The sequence below is a fragment of the Tetrahymena thermophila genome, assembly GCF_000189635.1.
Source record: "Tetrahymena thermophila SB210 genomic scaffold scf_8254588, whole genome shotgun sequence".
Classification (NCBI taxonomy): Eukaryota; Ciliophora; class Oligohymenophorea; order Hymenostomatida; family Tetrahymenidae; genus Tetrahymena; species Tetrahymena thermophila.
The window spans coordinates 18,677-37,076 of record NW_002476359.1 but is presented as its reverse complement, the minus strand read 5'-3'; the positions used below and the strand labels follow the sequence as shown (position 1 = coordinate 37,076).

Below are 18,400 nucleotides of genomic sequence, written 5' to 3'. Positions count from 1 at the left end.
TCTAAATTCATTTCTGAATTTTTTGAGAAAGATTATTTTGTATTTTTATCTCAGACTAAATAATTCCTACCTTTAAGATATATCAAAAACCTGATATGAAATAGTGGATCAGAAAAACTAAAATGAGAATGAGTAATAAACATGAATCTTATAATAAATTTAACCTATAACCATTATTATAACAATAAAATTTTATATAAAAATATTTACAATAACATTCAAGATTTATAATTTTATTTTCATTAGGTTTATTTTAATATTTGGAGTTACTTTAATATTTAGTTGCAGGAAAAGAATTTAATCAATTTCATGCTTTATAAAATTTGTTACTTAGCTTACATTTTTCAAATATTTTGCTTTAAATATGAGCAAATATAAGGATTGTTAATTATTATAATCGTTTCTATTAAATTTATGTATTTTTTGCATTTTTGTAAATTAGCTTTCATATTTTCAAAATACTTCAGAAAGCCAAATATAAAGACTATAAATATTGATATCAATTGCCATGTTATTAATATCTTTTATATCAAAATTTATTGCAAATACTACTAGCTATTATTTTCTTTAAGAAAATTTATCAAAATCTCAATACTTTAAATTAATCCTTGTCTGTGTTTAAAGCTGTCTAATATATTAATTTAGTTACTGTATTCTTTTAAATTTTGAGCAAAATTATTGTCGTTTAGTTAAAGTATTAATTGATAAAAAGATTGATATTCATCTATATATTTTTTTATTGCTAGTATCATTCCTTACTCAAGAATTCCATTACTAGATTACAAGCATTACTAATAGTTAAATTAAATATCTTCCCAATATTATTATCTTTCGTTAATGGCTTTGCACCCATTACTTTCGAGAGCTTAAAAAAAGAAATTATTATATTCTGATTTGCTAAATTTTGAAAATAGATCCTTATTTCCAAGCTGCTTTTAAAAGTCCACTATATCTTCTTCTGCCCATACTGATCTATTTTTAGCAAAATCTTCAAAATAAGAGTAATCTAATATAGAATAACTTGGAAATAGCTTCGATAAGAAAATATTCTATTTGCCTTAGAGTATCTCTATAATTATGGATTAAAGATTGAGAAAACTCACTATAGTTTGTTTAAAATAACAATCATTTTAATTTAATTATATTAATTAATTAATTTACCTGTAAGAGAATACCTGTATGAACACACCTCGTAAAACTATGATGATACTATATATTGAGTTAAAGGCTCTAATTGCAATAACGTGAATGCTAAAAAAATTATGAAAATAACCTTAAAAGGTGAAAATGTTAAAGGAGTGGTTGTGCTTATATTTTTTTTCTTTACAGGCGATGCTTCATTTTAAATTATAGATTTGCTTCTTGCAAAATGCAAGTCTTTACTCTTAGAAACAGAACATTACTTAAAAATTTTCTCACAATATTGTAAATTAGAATGCATTTACTTAATCATATCTTTATCAAAAGTTGAAAAAAGCATTAAAATCTACTATTCTTTGTTTATGATATACTTGTGGCAAGGATAAAAGCTAATTGCAATAATTAGACTGACTGATGCAAATATTATGAGTCTACTAAGTGATAAATTTTGTTATTATTGAGAATTGTTTCTAAAATCAGAATCAATGCTCATAGTGATTTTATAAATTAATGAATTTAAGGTTTAAAAGTTCAGCTAAGCATTTATTTAAGCAGCTTTATTTTAATCCAAATTATTAGCTTCAATGTGTAAATAAGCAGATTAAGTTACTTACTAATAAATAAAAGTGCTATCTATAAGTAATTATTTTTTATTAATAGTTGAATAAAGTTATTGTTATGTTGGCTTATCAATTATTTTTTAAAATGTTATTAAATCTTAGCTATTAGGTTGGTGTATTTCCTATATTAGCTAATTCATTCTTTAAGAAGATTACATCAACTCATTGCTCAAAAACTTATTAAATTCAACTGATTAATCTAAGTTTTAAAATTCATAAAAATTGAGTTTAAGGAGTTATTGAGCAGATAAATCAGTATTTGAAGTGCTAACAATATTATTAAAACTGCTCATCCAGTTTATGTACAAAAAACTATCTTTACCAATATATAAATGATTCAAAATATCTATAAAATCACTAAATACAATCATTCCTATAATAAAAAGCAATAAATATTCTAAAAAGATAATTATCTATACTCCAAAAAGGCCATTATTTTTTTAGCTAAATTTATTAAGAGCATACCTATTTTATTATTTATTTTAAATTTTATTAAAAAAATTATTAAAAAAATATTTTTTTTACTTTTGTTTTGCTTATTTCGAGTTAATGCCAGTCGTAGTTGATAGTTTATTATCCTACAATTCAGAAATAACTTTGCTATCTAAATTAGACTTTAATTCACTCTCTTTAATAGTTGATAGAGAGTTGTAACTTAATTATTAGAAGCTCTTAGGTTTATTGTTATCACTTATCTTATCCTAAATTCTTAATGCTTAGTTACAAATTTAGGCAAAAGTTCCATTCTAATCTGTCAAAGCATTTTAAATAATATTTTGTATTTACTAAGCGCTTTCTTAACTACTCCTAATAGTTGTACTTGAAGTATGATGGCTCAAGCATGTCGGTTAAAGTAATTATAGTAATTACTAAGATGATTAGACTTAATCAGAGCTATAAGATTTGACATAAGATTGCTAAAAAGTGTGATTTAATTTGCTTCTTTCTGATTCTAAAACAATTTAAAATGAATTTTCATTTAAAGATTACAGATTTTAATTAGGAATATGGTTTTAATTTGTTGCATTAGTGCTGTTATATTTTGACTCAGGACTATTCCTTCTAAGCAAATTAAAAATATCATTTAAAGCACTCAAATTTTGCATGCCACTTCCTTCAATAGTTTAATTAATTTGTCTTTTCAGAAAATTTTCTTTATCTTGGTCTAAATCATTCAAGCTAGTAATAATATTTGTTGGAGAAGTAATGTTACAAATTAAATTCATAGGTGATTTCATATCTCTTTGCTATAATTAAAAATAAAATAAGTAAGTAAGTAAATAAATAAATACAAAATGAATTTTACTGTTTGAGATTCTATATTAGTATTAATATCAAGGATATTGATAATATTTAATGATGTCTATTCATTTTTAATTTCACTATAAATAGAGATATCTTGATTAGTTAGATGTCTATTTAAGCTCAGTACGTAATCTAATTTTTTTTATTATTCCGTTACAAGCTAAATTTTATCAAATGAAATGTTGAGGAACTCCATAAAGTGCTTGTTATGTATTTCTAAGCCTAGTGAAACTAAATAAACATTACATTTCATGACAGATTCGGAAAATTTCTATTTTGTATCAATTACTTCTAAATTATTTGATTTATTAGGCAAAATAAATAAAGTTTCATGATTTGATTTGGTAGCCTAAAGTTTATTATCTTTCTCTGCTGAAGCTAAAAATTATTAGATAATATGGATTAGTAGAGGAATGTACTAAGATAGTTTTATTTCATTTATTTATAATTTTATTTATGATTAACTAAAAAGCAATTTATAAAGTTTGTAGCTCATTGTTATAACTTAACATTCAACATTGAGATTTACACTAGCATAGAAATGATCATCTGGGTGTTTTTTTAAATGACAAGCTAAACCGATTTGAGAATTATCTATTAGAGTTAGCTGATATTTTAACTCAAATGGAAAAGCCCATCCTTTTTCATCACAGCCTAGCAAAAGGGGTTTATTAAATGTGCTATTATCAACTCCGTCTCTATAAAGGAAATTTTTTAATAGCTTTTCATGGCTTTTTTATAACTGCTTAGGGATTAAAAAATCAATATTTTTTCCGATGCCATTAGATAAAGTGTTGGTTATTTCACTAAAATTTCTTGTCGTTTTAGTAATATTACCTAAACTAATACCAGAGAGAGACACAAAAAATCCGCACCCTTCCTCGATTAAAAATTATAAATTTCTGTTCCTCTAAATATTTAATTTTTTCAAATTTTAGCTAAATCTTTCATCAAATTTAAAGGATATGTTGTATGCATTACAAAGTTGTTTGAGATAAGTGCTCTGTATTTAAAGAGAAGAAAGCATAAATAGTTACTTCTCCAACTAATTTCTTACATAATATAAATTCTGTAAATCCTTTTTTAAGTAATTTAAATTGATATGATGAGAAGATATTTATTCTAATAGCTTTCTTTTGTGGCTGATGCATTCCTAAAATTTTGTTTCTACATTTACTAGGTACTCATCGTATTAAATAATTGACTTAAGGTCTTTAATTGTGTCTAAGTTATTAACAACATTCAAAGAAATACTTGAATAGTTAAGATATTATTGATTAGCTTACTCTATAATTGCATTTACTTAAGCTCTTACATATATACCCATTCTTTATTTTACTAGGATTATGTTATATCTTTGTAGTTCTATAAGTAGAATATTATTATTATTAATCTCCTATTTTAAGAATTAGTAATAGTTAAGATAAATTTAGTGATTAATTTAGTGTTGCTTTCCTAGTAAAATAGTATATATTTTTTTTACATAGCTGTTAATATACTGCTTTCTTCTTTTAAAGTCTAAGAAATCTGTAATTATAGTAGTACTGTTTTACTATATCTATTTAATAAATGATAAAAATAGTATTGACTTAAATAGAAGTAATTTAATATCTAATAATTTTATACTGATAAAATCTTAATTTAAATTTTTACTTGCTAACTACAGAAGCAGGAGTCATAGTCGTAACAAATATCTTCATGCTATTAGATTATATTTTCCATCAATTAAGAGTATATTGATTTTGAATACTCTGTGTAGTAAAACTCCAAATGGCTACATAAAAATCTACAGTAGATATCGTAAAAAAGACATGGTAGTTGTTACAAATCTTTTTTTTTACCAAAAGAAATACTATGGCTAATATTTTCATAACAACTTTAAATGATTTTTTCATATTTTTTTTTGATTAGTGTACTTCCAGTCATATAAGCAAGAGGGGCTAAGAGAAAAGGTGTTACTTCTATGTAAGCACTGATAATATTCAAAGAATTCAAAAGAATGCTTAAAGGTATCATTATAATAGCTAGATTTGTACCAAAATCAATTTTTTAGCATCTTTAAGAAACATAAGGGTGCACATAGAATGAAACCAGAGACCTTAAAATAAAATTAGCCAAAGTATAAGCTATAAAAAAGTTTGCAGATATTTTATTACAATAGATAAATATGCTTATCTAATCTATTAATTTTTAAACAATAACAATAATTAAATGATTTCTTTTTTATAGAAAATCTTTGCTTCCATACACTGAGCTGTGATCACCTTAACAAACAATAGCAACTATTTAAATAAAATAATTTAAAAGAACTGATTAGTTTACATATAAATTACTTATGGTGATTGTAATAGAATAATTTGCGCAAGCAATTTAAAATAACTCTTTTTCTGTTATCAAAAATTTAATAGAAATATATGCAGAAATATACCCTAAGCCATAAGTATAAGTACTCAAAAAATATTTAAGAAAGAATATGAAAAATGAATAAATTTTGTCATATTTTTTTATGATTTTTAAAATGAAACAGAATATGACAGTAGCTATTACAAAAGAGTTGACTAATAGTAAACCTGCAAGAATTTTAAAATTCAGGTATTAATCCTCATTACTTTCGAATTAATAAAGAAGCATTAGCTTTTAAGCATTTTTTATGTATGAGTTGTTTTGATTATTTTTATAGTATTCAAAATAGCATAACTAAATCTAAATGTAATATTTAAATAAAAGCAATACAATCCCAATTAAAGCTGGTCTTTATATATTTTCAAACAAATCCTGTCTTAAGTAAAAATAGCTCTTAATAATCCTTTCTAAATTTTGACTTTAAGATCTCATACTTTTTTGAAATTTTAAATTTGAAGGAGTGTTTAAGCTTAATATTTTTAAATTAATTTTTATTATTTTTTAAATATTTTCATATATTTGATTTGATTTGTTTGTTTAGTTGTTTTTTTTTTTTTTTGCTTAGCTTACCATTAGTAATTGAATTAAAGTAAAAGCATCTTCTAGTAATATCTAAATTAGATTCCTTGAGGTATAAGTAGAACTAATTGTATAGTTATTAATGTAATATAAATTTATAATAATTACTTAACTTTTAAACAAATAAACAAACAAAAGAAATTTTTTTCTAAGCTTTTTTCACATGCAAACATTCAAAAGTCATAACAATTATTTAATGTAAAAATTTTACATTTTCCAGGTATTAAGTTTTTAATTCTAAAATTTTCTTTGCAAATTATAAAAAATGACTTTACATTTGAAGTATTTACGGTAGTATAAAAATAAATTTCTGATATTTTTAAGTGGAAAACAAATATTTAATTTTGAGGATGGGGGATTAAAGCTTAAGAGCTCAAGAGATAATTTTTTTAATAAAAGATATACTGCGTAATAGGTATAGTCAATAAACAAATAATACAATTTATAAAAAAATTCAAAATTTGTATTGAATTTCTCTTGATTAGTAAATATTAAAATCTAATTTTTTTACTCAATTACATTTTTATATATTACGAAAATACAAAAATTTAAAATAATACTAATTAGAAATACAATCAAATACAAAACATTAATGAAAAGATTTTAATAAATTCATTTGACATATTATAAAGAAATTTAAATAAATAATTAATAAATGTATGTATTCTACTTCTCATAATCAAATAGACAGAAAAAGAATAAAAAGTAGAAAAAGTTGAAACTATTGATCGAGTTGAAAATTAATTATATTTGTATTAAGTATAAATTTATTTAAGGATATTTTCATTTATTTAAGCTATTATTTTTTACAAAATTAATTTTAATAAATTAGAAACTCATTTTTAAAATTGAGTTATTGCTGCATATTTGGATTAATAACTTGAGCGCAATAAAATATGATGGCAAATAAATATAATAAATATAAATGCTTACTAATTTAAAATCAGAAATTAATTATATATTTCTTTGATTTCAATTCAAATAAAAAGTGTAAATTAATAAATTAAGTATTTATTGGCTTGACTTCATTTATTTTTAATTTCAATTATTTACATTTTTTTTTAAAGAGCTTAACTATTGAATAATATTTCTAGTTAAAAATGTAATTTTAAGATAGATAGAGAGAGAGGGGTCGATAGGGGATTTTTTAATGATAAGCTTCTAAATAAGATATTTAATTATTCAAGATATTTTCTTCAAATAGGAAAGTAGGTAAGGATTATTCTCTATGACTTCTATTTCAATAAGATTCAAATATTCTTTAGTTTGTTATATTTTCTTTTTAATATAATCTGAATATTTTATCATTCCAAAAAAGAATGTAACAAATATAGTTGTTAATTACCAAGCAATAAATACTTTTTATCTATTAATCTGATCATCATATTAATTTGAATTTATTGATTTAAGGAAATTCAGCAGGTAATCTAAAGATTAATTTAATTACTATTTGAAAATAATTGTATCTGTTAAAGAATAAGCCTAATAAAACTGCATTACTTATTTTTAAAATTCATTATTATCTGAAATTTTTTGTATTTGATAAAAACTACTGCAAATTTGAACAAATGATTTTAAAGCAATTTAAAGCCCTTAAAGCAAAACTCCTCTGTTAGTTTGTGAGCATAATAAATAATCAAATTAATCATTTAAAAAATACTATGGATTTGCTTTGAAAGTATCACATGCATTAACTTCAATAGATTTGTAGTAGATGTTAGTCATTTTGCTTGTCTAATATTGAGAATTTTAACTCTTAGTATTTTAGAGGTCTTAGAATCTCTTTAAGTTTTCAGAAGTCCACTGATCTCTGTTTGAAAGAAATTCAGAATAGTATTCAACATCTAAAACTGCGTTTTAAGGATACAGTCTTGAGAGTAAAATATTATATCTTCCTTGAACTTGCTCATTCATAATTGACTACATATCCATCACTGCCACTTTTTATTAGAATCAAATCAAATTTAATTAAAAATAAAATTAATAATGTTAAAATACTAAATGAAGTGTATCTATCCTAACAATTTTAAAAGAACTCTGTTGAAGTAAAGTAGTCGACTACAGGTTATATTTGTAAGAAGATAAAAAATATCATTACTATTGCTGTCACCTTTCCGTATTAAGTTTGTAAAGCAATTGTATTGCTTATATTTTTCTTTTTTACAAGCAGTTAATTCTATTCGAAACTTTTAAAACTGTTAAAAGAAAGCATCTTATTAAATTTTAAAAGTTGTTGCCTCTAATTTGAAATAGAAATAATTCTTTTTGAATATTTTAAGTTTTACACCATAATATTGATCTTTTCGGGCTCTATTGTAGAGAACAGTTTCAAGATATCAGATTACTTCTTAATTACAAAGCTATAGGTAGGAATGATGCTAATAGCAAAAATAAATGAAATAATTGCAAAAATAGATATTCTCTGCACCAAATAAGTTTTTTGATTACTTTACCTTTCCTGAAAAGAATGATTAATTTTATTAGTAACATTAAAAATAAAAGAATTCAAAGGTTAGAAATTCAATTCCATATTATGCTAAAATATTTTTTTAGAATCTAATAAATGATTTTAAAGAGCAATATAGCCAGTTTAAGTAATTATATTGTAAACTAAGCTACAATTTACTTCAAATACACCTTCGTCCGTTCCTTAATATAGTATTAGCTAAAGAGAATTACCAACAATATTTTAGAATACAATTTAATCTTAGCTTTGCTTGTCATACATTATATACATTTTATCTACTAAATTTTAATGTTATTAAATTAGCTCTGACTGTAAATTTTTAACAATATTTTATTTTTCTTGATCCTAGTTAAAGTTAAAAAAGTTCAACCTAATTAATTCCAAGGCTGCTAAATTTGTATCAGATATGCTTAAAACTTAATTAATTCCACTCATCCAATTAATCAATAAAAAATTTTGCTTATCTACACCTAAAATTTAGTTTGTTTAAATAAACATAATTAAAGAATACATAGCCATTACAAACAAAGCTACTCCTCCTAATAAATTGATAATTTATATTCCTGCTAACCCACTTTTTTTAGAAATGAATCTAGCTATTATTTATCTATTTTTAATAATTAAAATTTTATATTTTTATAATTTTTATTTGAAATAAAATAAATTTTTATTTATTTTTTGTTTTTAATATTTTTTTTGCAAATAAGCCAATATACAGAATTTAAACTATTTCTCTTGAAAATTTTATTATTTAGTCAATAAGAATGTTAAAAAATTTATCAGCTTTTTATTAAGTGAAATTAAATTATTAATCATGAAAATTTCATTTTTAAAAATGCGAAAAACTAAACTCTTATTAATTGTTTTTATTTTTAGGAATTAAAAAAAAATAATTTAGTACTAAGGCTCATTTGAATAATTATTTTTTTTACCTTTCTGAGTTTGTTGAACTTACTCCAGAAATACTAGCTTATCTATTGACAGTTTGCTACTTTGTTCCAGAAATAGAATCACTATTGAAATCAGACTAAATTTATTATTCTGCAATATCATTTGAAACCTTTAGATCAGACATAATTTGGTTGTTAATTTATGGATTGTAGTTATTATCTACTATTTGATTGTTTTCAGGAGCAAATTTTTAAAAATTACCTATTTTATATTAATTAATGGAATCTTGCTTGGCTAAGTTATTTAGAATAGAATAATTTTGTTATCTGTTTTCTAAATCCACATAATGTTTAATTGGAGATTCTACTTCATCATAAAAATTATTAGCTGTGCTGAAAGTATTCAATTTATCTATTTTATTTAATTGTAAATTTGTGCTAACTAATTGTGAAAGAGTTCCATCCACATTATTTTACTTTTAATTAGTTTAGAACTCATCATATTTGCCTAATTATATATGAGTGTAATTTATTTAGCTTAGATTTGTCTAACTTGAATTTTCTTACCCCATATAATACTGATTTCTATTACTTAATAACTATCTTGTTGTGTTTATTTATGTTTCAGATAGGATATTATTAACTAATGATCCTTATTCTTCAGCCTTTTCTAAATTATTAACATCTCTAGAAATGATTTAATCCTAAATAAAAATAGATTTTTATTAATTAATTAAATTAAATGATATAAAATTTTTATTTCAGTATTCTATTAATAGCTTTAAAAAAGTTTTTAAATCTATCTAAAAATAGAAAATTTTGTTTTTTTACTAAAATGACTGCTAAAAATTCAAAAAATTTTAGCAATAAATAAAATTAAATTATCTTTTTATTATACAAAGAAGAATATTAAGAAATTCATCTATTTAAGAAATTTTAAAGACTTACAAAAAAAATGGATTTCATTTTTTATTTCTTTCTATTGATTGTTGATTTTGAAGGTGATTTACTACTTCCATTTTCATTGCTTTCTTCATATTTTTCGAATTAAATATTTAATTCTTAACAAAGCTGCTTAAACTCTAAAATATGCTCATATTTTTGCCTCTCATCTTCAAATGGTTCTAGTATATTGAAAGTCAAGTGTAAATAATCCATTTGTTTATTTTAAATAAAATTTAGTTCTATATTAACTCTAAATAAATCTAAATCTATTAAATCTTCAACTAGGGTCTCTTAATTAATTTAAGTATGATCGACTCCTTTTTAAGGTTTAATTAATATTGTATCAAATTAAAATCGTTAATAGCTATCTTACTGTTCAAACATATTAAAATAATTATTATCTTCTAATTTATTAACACTTTAAATAATTTGCTTTTTTTGCTTACTCTAGAGAATTTACTGCCAACCGCAAAGTAAAGGAATCCACTCTGAAAGGTTTACTTTTTTTAAATTACTAACAGTAAACCTTTCTGAAAAAATTTATCTGTATAATTATTAACTAAGTGTGATTACTGATATTTATTTATTTAAATCAGCTAGTACGTGAAACCTCTCGTCTTTAATTCTTTTTAGCCAGCACGCAAGACCTGTTTCTAGTGTTTAATTAACAAAAGAAATTTAAAATTTTATTTCATATGGTATTGCCCATCCATCCTTATCTTAACAAATTGCCTGAGGCTTAGTAAATACATTTAAATTGATCCTATCTTGCTTTAAAAAGTCATGTAACAGACTTTAATGAGACTTTGCAATATTTTTAGGTATTAAAAAATCTATATTTTTACCTAGACTTTGATCGTTAGTATATATTTATGTGATCTCAAAAAAATTTTTAGAAATGCTTGTAATTTATCCAACTTAATTTTCAAGAAGAGACAAAAAGGCTACGCAACTGTTTTCAGAGTAAAAAGGTATTTTTGAGCTGTACGCAGTAATTTTTTTAACTGTACGAATTTGCTTGATTAGTTTAGAGTTAGATTTAAAAGTGGATTAAAAGCTTTCACATAAACACCTTAAATATGTACTATAGCATTTAAATTCAACTAAGTTCTCTAATAAGTTCCCTAAATATTCTCGAGAATCAAATAAATCTTATAGATTTTACTAAAGATCTTTCAGACTAAACTCTTATTGGCATAATAATTAAACAAGTTTTTTCTTTTTTTGTATGCAAAGAGTAAACTATTTTTCAGCATTTTACAATTTCTCATCATATGATATTATAGAATAAATGCTATTACTTTCGTAATTTGTATATGTCTATTAAGCGTTAATTTTTTATTAGTATTTATTGTAAAGATTTTCTACAAATAATTTCAATCTAGTTTGATCAATAATATTCATTTGTTTTAGTAAAGAAGAAGAGCAGAATTTTTATATTTCTATAAACAAAGTGTTTTAATTTTACAAAATATCACCCAAGAAAGAAAAATAGCTGAAATAAACATTAGCTATAAAGCTTTTAGAATTACTCTATCTAATTAGGTTTAAATACACCAAATTTAAGTGTTAATTCAATAGACTTTTGCGCTGCTAATTACCTAAAAATGTTTCTCTTTAGATATCACCTGTTTCATCCATTCTTTTCTGAGTCTTTTTTATTTAAAAAATTAAGAAAATGATCAAAATCCCCCCACTAAAAATCAAATTAAATTATTGTAAACAATACATTCTAAATTGAAATTTATTTTAGTTAATTACCATGATTTTTAAAAATTTCATGGACACCAAAGTTTTAATAGTAAGTAAGTATTTTTTGTGATAAAAAATACATCACAGTTTTTAATTACCAAAACTTATCAATTATTTTAAAAATTTGGTTATGAATCGAATACAACAACTAGAGTAAATTCAAATAAGAAAATTACTTTTTAAATATCTGAACAGACACAATCTTGGCTACTTTCACATTTGGTTATATGGTCAGTTATAAGCTATTCTAGTTAGATGGAGTACTTAGAAAGAGAATATTCTGAGAAAAATAATTGATAATTATTAATGATATATCTACAGTATATGTCTACGTTTATAAATGAAAAACTCTTCTTTTTATTAGGCTATTGATATTAAAGGAGACGACTACTTTATTCATAGCAATTTTCAAGAAGATAGTTTATTCTTATTCTTAATAAAACTCTTCCAATTACAAATCCTAAGGGAATAACAAAAAAGTTTGCTAACACAAAGCTTTTATTTTATAACTTGATATAGTTCTATAATAAAATAATTGAAGAAATAGAAAGCCTTATAATAGCACCTTGCAAAGTTAACATCATAATTGGTTAAGAATAATAAGGTTAAGTAAACAAGTGGAGATATGTTTTGAATAATGATTGTGCTATAAAAAATAATTTAATAATGATATCAGAATCACTATAACTATAAATCACAATACCAATTATTTCTAAAATGTATGCTAATAAGAGAAGATTGCTATTTCTTTTTTGTAAATAATCCTTGGTAAAAAATTTATAACTATAGTCACCACAAACTCCAAAAAGACCTTTTTAAGTAAATAAATAAATTAATAATTGAATTCATCAAATCAATTTTAAAAAATGTATGTAAAATTTTATATTTTGTATTTATTTGAAAAAGTCAAAATTATTTTTGGTATTTACCTATGAGTAGTGTAAGAAATGCATTCATTAAAGCGATGTAATTTATTTATTAAATGCAAATAAAGCTTAAGTATAGTGAAGGATAAGCTAAAGCATAGCAATAAAAGCTAAGAAAATAGTCTATAACAGAAATTTTGAAATTTTTACTAAATTCAAAAAGGATAAGAAAAAGTTTAATAATAATATATCCAATAGTTAATATGTTCAATGCCAAAACAAAATATAATATGTTAAGTACTATATCTCTTGGTATAGAATTCTTTATACTTTTAAACAAAATTAGATTTTAAATTGACTAAAAGCTTCCTGCTTAATTACCTATTTCACTTGTGAAATTCATTTAAATCAAATAATAGTATTTTAGAATTTAAAGTATGTAACAAAGCCACAAAGGCCTTTGTATGTTATCATAAATAGAAGAACTAACTTCCGAATATGCTTATAGTATTCTTTAAATTATTTATTTAAAGCTAAGCATTTATTATTTTTCTATAGCTAACTTAATACTTGTTTTTTATTTTTTTGCTATTTTGCTTGTCTTTTACTTTATTTTATTTATTTCTACTAAATTAATCTTATATTTTTTAATTTATTAACAAATTAATCTTAGATCATCAGTATTTATTTCTTTATTGAAACATAATTAATAAAAACAGAATACAAATTATTATATAAGTGAAATGTAATTATTATAAATTATTAAAAAAAAATCAAATTTATTTTGAAAAAATTGTATTTTTAGTATGAAATAGGTGCTTGGATTGACGAACCTTTACTCTTTTGAAAATAAATATATATTGATTATTTTAAAAAAGATTAATATTTCAAGGTATATTTTACCAATAACCACTATTACTAATTTTCAATTTTATATTCGTATCTTTCACATATGGATATTTGGACAAATATTTTTTCTTATTTCTTGAATTTGATACTAAAATTAAACTCCTTCTTTGAAATCTATTTATTTAGGTGGATCAACAATTTTTCATAAAATAATTAAAGATATTTTTCTGAGCTAAGCAGAAAAAGCAAAAATTATATTTTAAAATGTAAAATTATTTAATCCCAAACAATCATGAAATTTATCAAATTTAGTAAAATTTTAAAATTTAAGAAACTATTCAAATAGCTATATCTGAAAAGTATTTTTGTTTAGCATTGCAAAAAATATAAATTTCTATTTAAATTATACTTGAATCTAATAAATTTTGATAAAAGAATTTTTTTAATTGTAAAAAATGACATTTTAAAAATAATATTTGAAGAATAAGATAATTATTAATTAATTTATAAATATATAACATAGAATATAAATACTGAAATAAACATTTTTACAAATTAAATTTCTATAGATTTTAAATAAACCTAGTTATTTATTTATATTGCTCTCTTACTTAGACATAATATATCGCCATCTTAATAGGTGTAATTCTTAAATGTCCCAAATAAACAAAAACAATCAGAGTCAGAACTGCTAAAACTAATAAACTACCTAATATATGTAAATATATAAACTCACTGAGTTATTTTCTCCTTAAATAATAAAAGAATTAACCAAAACCTATTTGTTTTAAAAGAAATGAGTATAAAAATAAGATTTCCTAAAAATATGGATGGGGAGTTATAAACTTTTATTTAAGTGATCAAATTAAATTATTTGTATCAGGATATTTTAACTTAAAATAACATAAATATCTATTGCTTATTAATAGTGCCAACTTTATTTATAAATTTGAAATATTAATTATAAATATTATTAAGTACTTAGTTAATTAATTATTTTTTAAATAATTTAAGCATCCAAAATCAAGAATTATCCAATAAATTTTTAAGATGTTTATTTATTGATTTATTGTTTGCTTATTTAGTTAGTTAATGTTTAATTTGTTTATTTATTACTTTGAAGAAAATCGGAATATATTATTTATTTATAATTGTACTATTGATAGGTAGGTGTTTGTTGTTTTGTATTGTTTATTTATTATTTATATCTTTTATTTATTTAAATTGATTGATGGCTATTTACAGTAAAAATGTTTATTTTTTATATTTAGATTCTTATTAAATTAGTTTCATCATTCATTTAGAACTTCTTCATTTTAAAATAAATGATGATTATTTATAATTAATTTATATGGTTATTTAAGCAATATTTTTCATTTTTTGTTTTTGCTTGAATTAACCCTGCTTTTTCTTGATGAGGAAGACGATCTAGACCTCTCAGAAGAGTCTGATCTCTAATTACTATTTTAATTTAGCATTTTAATTTATTTTATTTGCTTAAAATAATTTTAGAAGAAATTAGGATGAGTTTCATGCTTTTTATCATTGCTTTTTTCATCTTTATCTTATCTCTTGGAAGGATTTGTTTGCTTTGACTATTATTAGTCTTTTGCTTGAATATTTTCTTTAGAGCGGTTAGAAGGAGTTGATTCTTCTTAGATGCTTGAAGAACTTTGATACTTTTTATCATTGTTAGATTTGCTGCTTTGGTCTTTATAATCTTTAATCTTATCACTCTTATTATTTGTGCTGCTTATATTGTTTGATGAAGATTACTTATTGCTGCTTTATCTTTCTGAACTTCTTTTTTTGTTTTTCTTGCTATCTTTTCTGCTTTGTGATACGCTTTTAGAAAGAGAGCTACGCTTATTGTGCTTTCTTTCTTTGTTTTATTTTTTATGAGAGGATCTAGATCTACTTCTTTTTTCTTTCTCACTGCGGTCTCTTGAAGACTCCTTATCATATTTTGAAGATTTATTAGTAGAGGGACTTTAATCTTTATTGTATCTACCACTATTGCTACTTTATTTATTATTATCACTATTGTTTGTACCATTATTGCTGTATTAACGATCGTTACTATTAGAAACGTTACTACTTGAGTTGTTATTTTTCTTTTTGATTCTATCAAATAAGCTAGAATTTCCGGTTGAGCTTTGCTAGTTGCTAGAATTATTCTAACTACTTGAATTATTATTACTAGATTATTTTGAGTTATTGTTATTGCTGCTTGCATTTGAGTTATAATTATTACTACTACTGTTGTTATTATTATTTCTAGATTAATACTTAGTGTTGTTATTACTATTATTCGATTTATAGTTACTATTATAGTTAGATTAAGATTGCTATTGCTGGTTAGATGATTAATTATCATCTTCATCTTGCATTGATAAATTATCCTTTGAATACTCTTCATCATCATTACCATTGTTATTACTTGTATTAGCGTTACTGTTATTGTTGTTATTATTATTATTACTATTATTGTTATTTCTATATTAGTTATTGTAATTGTTTTATTTGTTAGGGTATTAGTTTTTATTATAATTTTTATTGTTATTATTATTATTATTTGATCTATTTTTCTAATACATTTAGTTATTGTTACCTTTATCATCTTATAATTCATTTTAGTTTTATCTGTTTTCATTAGATTGATTATTCTAATTATAATTATTTTAATAGTTATTTTTATTTAAGTTTCCCATTCCCATATTCATAAAATCACTCATTCCCATCATTCCTCCTTTACCCATGTTAGGCATCATGTTCATATTAAATTTCATATTCATGTAAGGGTTTTTCATGAAGGCAGGTAGTTGTTAATTCATCATTAGGTAAGGGTTATTAAACATACCTTACATCATGTTCATCATTGGATTCATGAATGGATTTGCAAAATTCATCATACTAGAAGCTGGGTTTTTATTCAAACTTGAATTTCCTATTGATGAAGTTGAATTAGTATTGTTTACTGTGGTCTTTTTTGTGTTAGAAGTGGCATTTGTTTTTTGCTAAAGCTAAACCATATTTGCATATTCTTCCTTAAAAATGTCATTTAAAAAGTATATCTTTTCAATATCATTCTAATGTATCAATTCATTTTTTTGGCTGATATTATGCATAATTTGCTACTAAAGTGCTATAAAATCTATTTGGCATTTACTTTGTTCTTTATATGCGACATAGTTATCAGGAATTTAAAAATTATTTTAGTTATTTTAGTATCCTCTTTGACCTACTCCATCTTGCTAATCTTCCTAAGCCATGCTATCTTAATGCTGTTCGTCATGCTTTTAAACATAGTAGGTTAAGACATTAGCTCTTAAAAGAAATTCAACCATATTTTTTGGTTAGTTTTAACTTTATTTCATCAGTGTTTCATTATCAATATAATTTTCTAGTATTACTTAAATAAACTAATCCCTATCAAATGGATTATAATTTTAAGGAGTTTCTAGCAGCTCTTCATCATAAGGATTGCTACAGCCTCCGTATTCTAAAGGAGTCTTATCATTCATTTTGTTAAGTTCGTATTTATTTTCCTAATAATTTTCTTTGACAGGAAATTTAGCTGTCCATGCACGACATTTGTTAGCGTAAGCGAGAAATGTCTATTCACAAAAACCATAATTAAAGAAATCAGTTATATCAACATTTGGTTATTTCCATCTAGCTTCTGAATCCTTATCAAACTTTTCCTTAAAAACTTCTGGTATGATCAATTTATATACTTCCTTTTTTTCTTTCTTTTGTGCCTACTAAACATCTTTGTTTTGTTGTTGTTGTTGCTGCTGTTACTACTAAGTGTTATTGGACCCAAAATTGCCTATTGCTGAGCTGCTGCTTTAATTAACAGTATTATTCTCAATAGACATTCCTCCATTGCCATTTATTTAAGTTTGGCTACCAATTTAGTTTATAAAGTTGGCATTTATTTAATTTTACCCTTCAAGGCTGCTATTATTTTATATCATACTAACTCCATTTAATAATAAATTTCCTTAAATCATTTTAGCTAAATACTGATTATATGTTTTTATAAATTAGTCTAAATAAGCTATAAATAGTTTGTTTGTTTGTCTCTATATTTTGTTTTATTTTGTTTGAAAAATATTTTAAATATTTCAATTGCTTTTTTTGCTAATAATTTGGTAGAAAGAATTCAAAATTTTTTTGTGTTTATTTGTTATAAATATTATTCTTTGATTATTTCAAATAATTAATATAATAATGATGATTTAATTATATTAATAATTTTCTATGCGATTTTTTATTTAAGTTTCTTTCCCTCTCTTTTAAAACCCGGCGTTTGCTATTTTAACTAACTAATTAATTATTTAACAAAGAATTTTTTGATACTAATTAAATGTCACATTCTTATATAAGCTATTCAATATGAAACAAGCTAATTGTTGCTTTCACTTCTTTTAAAGCAATATTTTACATTGTCAAAATATGACAATTTAATTTGAAAGCACAATAAAATAAAGATATTAAATATAAAATTAATAAATAAATAATCAGCCTATATTATAAACAAATCAATATTTTTTAAACTTAAGTGTCTAATAAATTCAA

At 22.7% G+C, this 18,400-nt stretch overlaps 4 protein-coding genes across 4 annotated transcripts; 1 reads left to right on the top strand and 3 right to left on the bottom strand. All coding sequences in view use genetic code 6, as the record gives it.

Annotated features, from left to right (window-relative positions):
• Positions 1-453: 453 nt before the first annotated feature.
• On the bottom strand, positions 454-4,787 carry TTHERM_00849310 (transmembrane protein, putative; the record flags this gene model as incomplete). The annotated part of the gene is made up of 7 exons (XM_001019233.2): positions 454-565; positions 760-1,102; positions 1,162-2,225; positions 2,286-3,007; positions 3,067-4,461; positions 4,549-4,623; positions 4,719-4,787. 7 exons carry the CDS (start codon positions 4,785-4,787, stop codon positions 454-456), a joined length of 3,780 nt encoding a protein of 1,259 aa, XP_001019233.2.
• Positions 4,788-4,835: 48 nt separating this feature from the next.
• Positions 4,836-5,325, top strand: TTHERM_00849300 (hypothetical protein; the record flags this gene model as incomplete). Its single annotated transcript, XM_001019232.1, has 3 exons — positions 4,836-4,879; positions 4,977-5,201; positions 5,295-5,325. The coding sequence occupies 3 exons, from the start codon at positions 4,836-4,838 to the stop codon at positions 5,323-5,325; spliced, it is 300 nt and encodes a 99-aa protein (XP_001019232.1).
• A 1,844-nt stretch (positions 5,326-7,169) lies between these two features.
• TTHERM_00849290 (transmembrane protein, putative) lies at positions 7,170-13,604 on the bottom strand. The gene is made up of 6 exons (XM_001019231.2): positions 13,031-13,604; positions 12,278-12,912; positions 10,353-12,002; positions 9,447-10,108; positions 8,046-9,121; positions 7,170-7,987 (listed from the first exon to the last, which is right to left on the bottom strand). Exons 1-6 carry the CDS (start codon positions 13,506-13,508, stop codon positions 7,230-7,232), a joined length of 5,259 nt encoding a protein of 1,752 aa, XP_001019231.2. The 5' UTR covers positions 13,509-13,604; the 3' UTR covers positions 7,170-7,229.
• A 1,585-nt stretch (positions 13,605-15,189) lies between these two features.
• TTHERM_00849280 (Fip1 motif protein) lies at positions 15,190-17,832 on the bottom strand (the record flags this gene model as incomplete). The annotated part of the gene is made up of 1 exon (XM_001019230.1): positions 15,190-17,832. The coding sequence occupies one exon, from the start codon at positions 17,830-17,832 to the stop codon at positions 15,190-15,192; it is 2,643 nt and encodes an 880-aa protein (XP_001019230.1).
• Between the last annotated feature and the right edge of the window lie 568 nt (positions 17,833-18,400).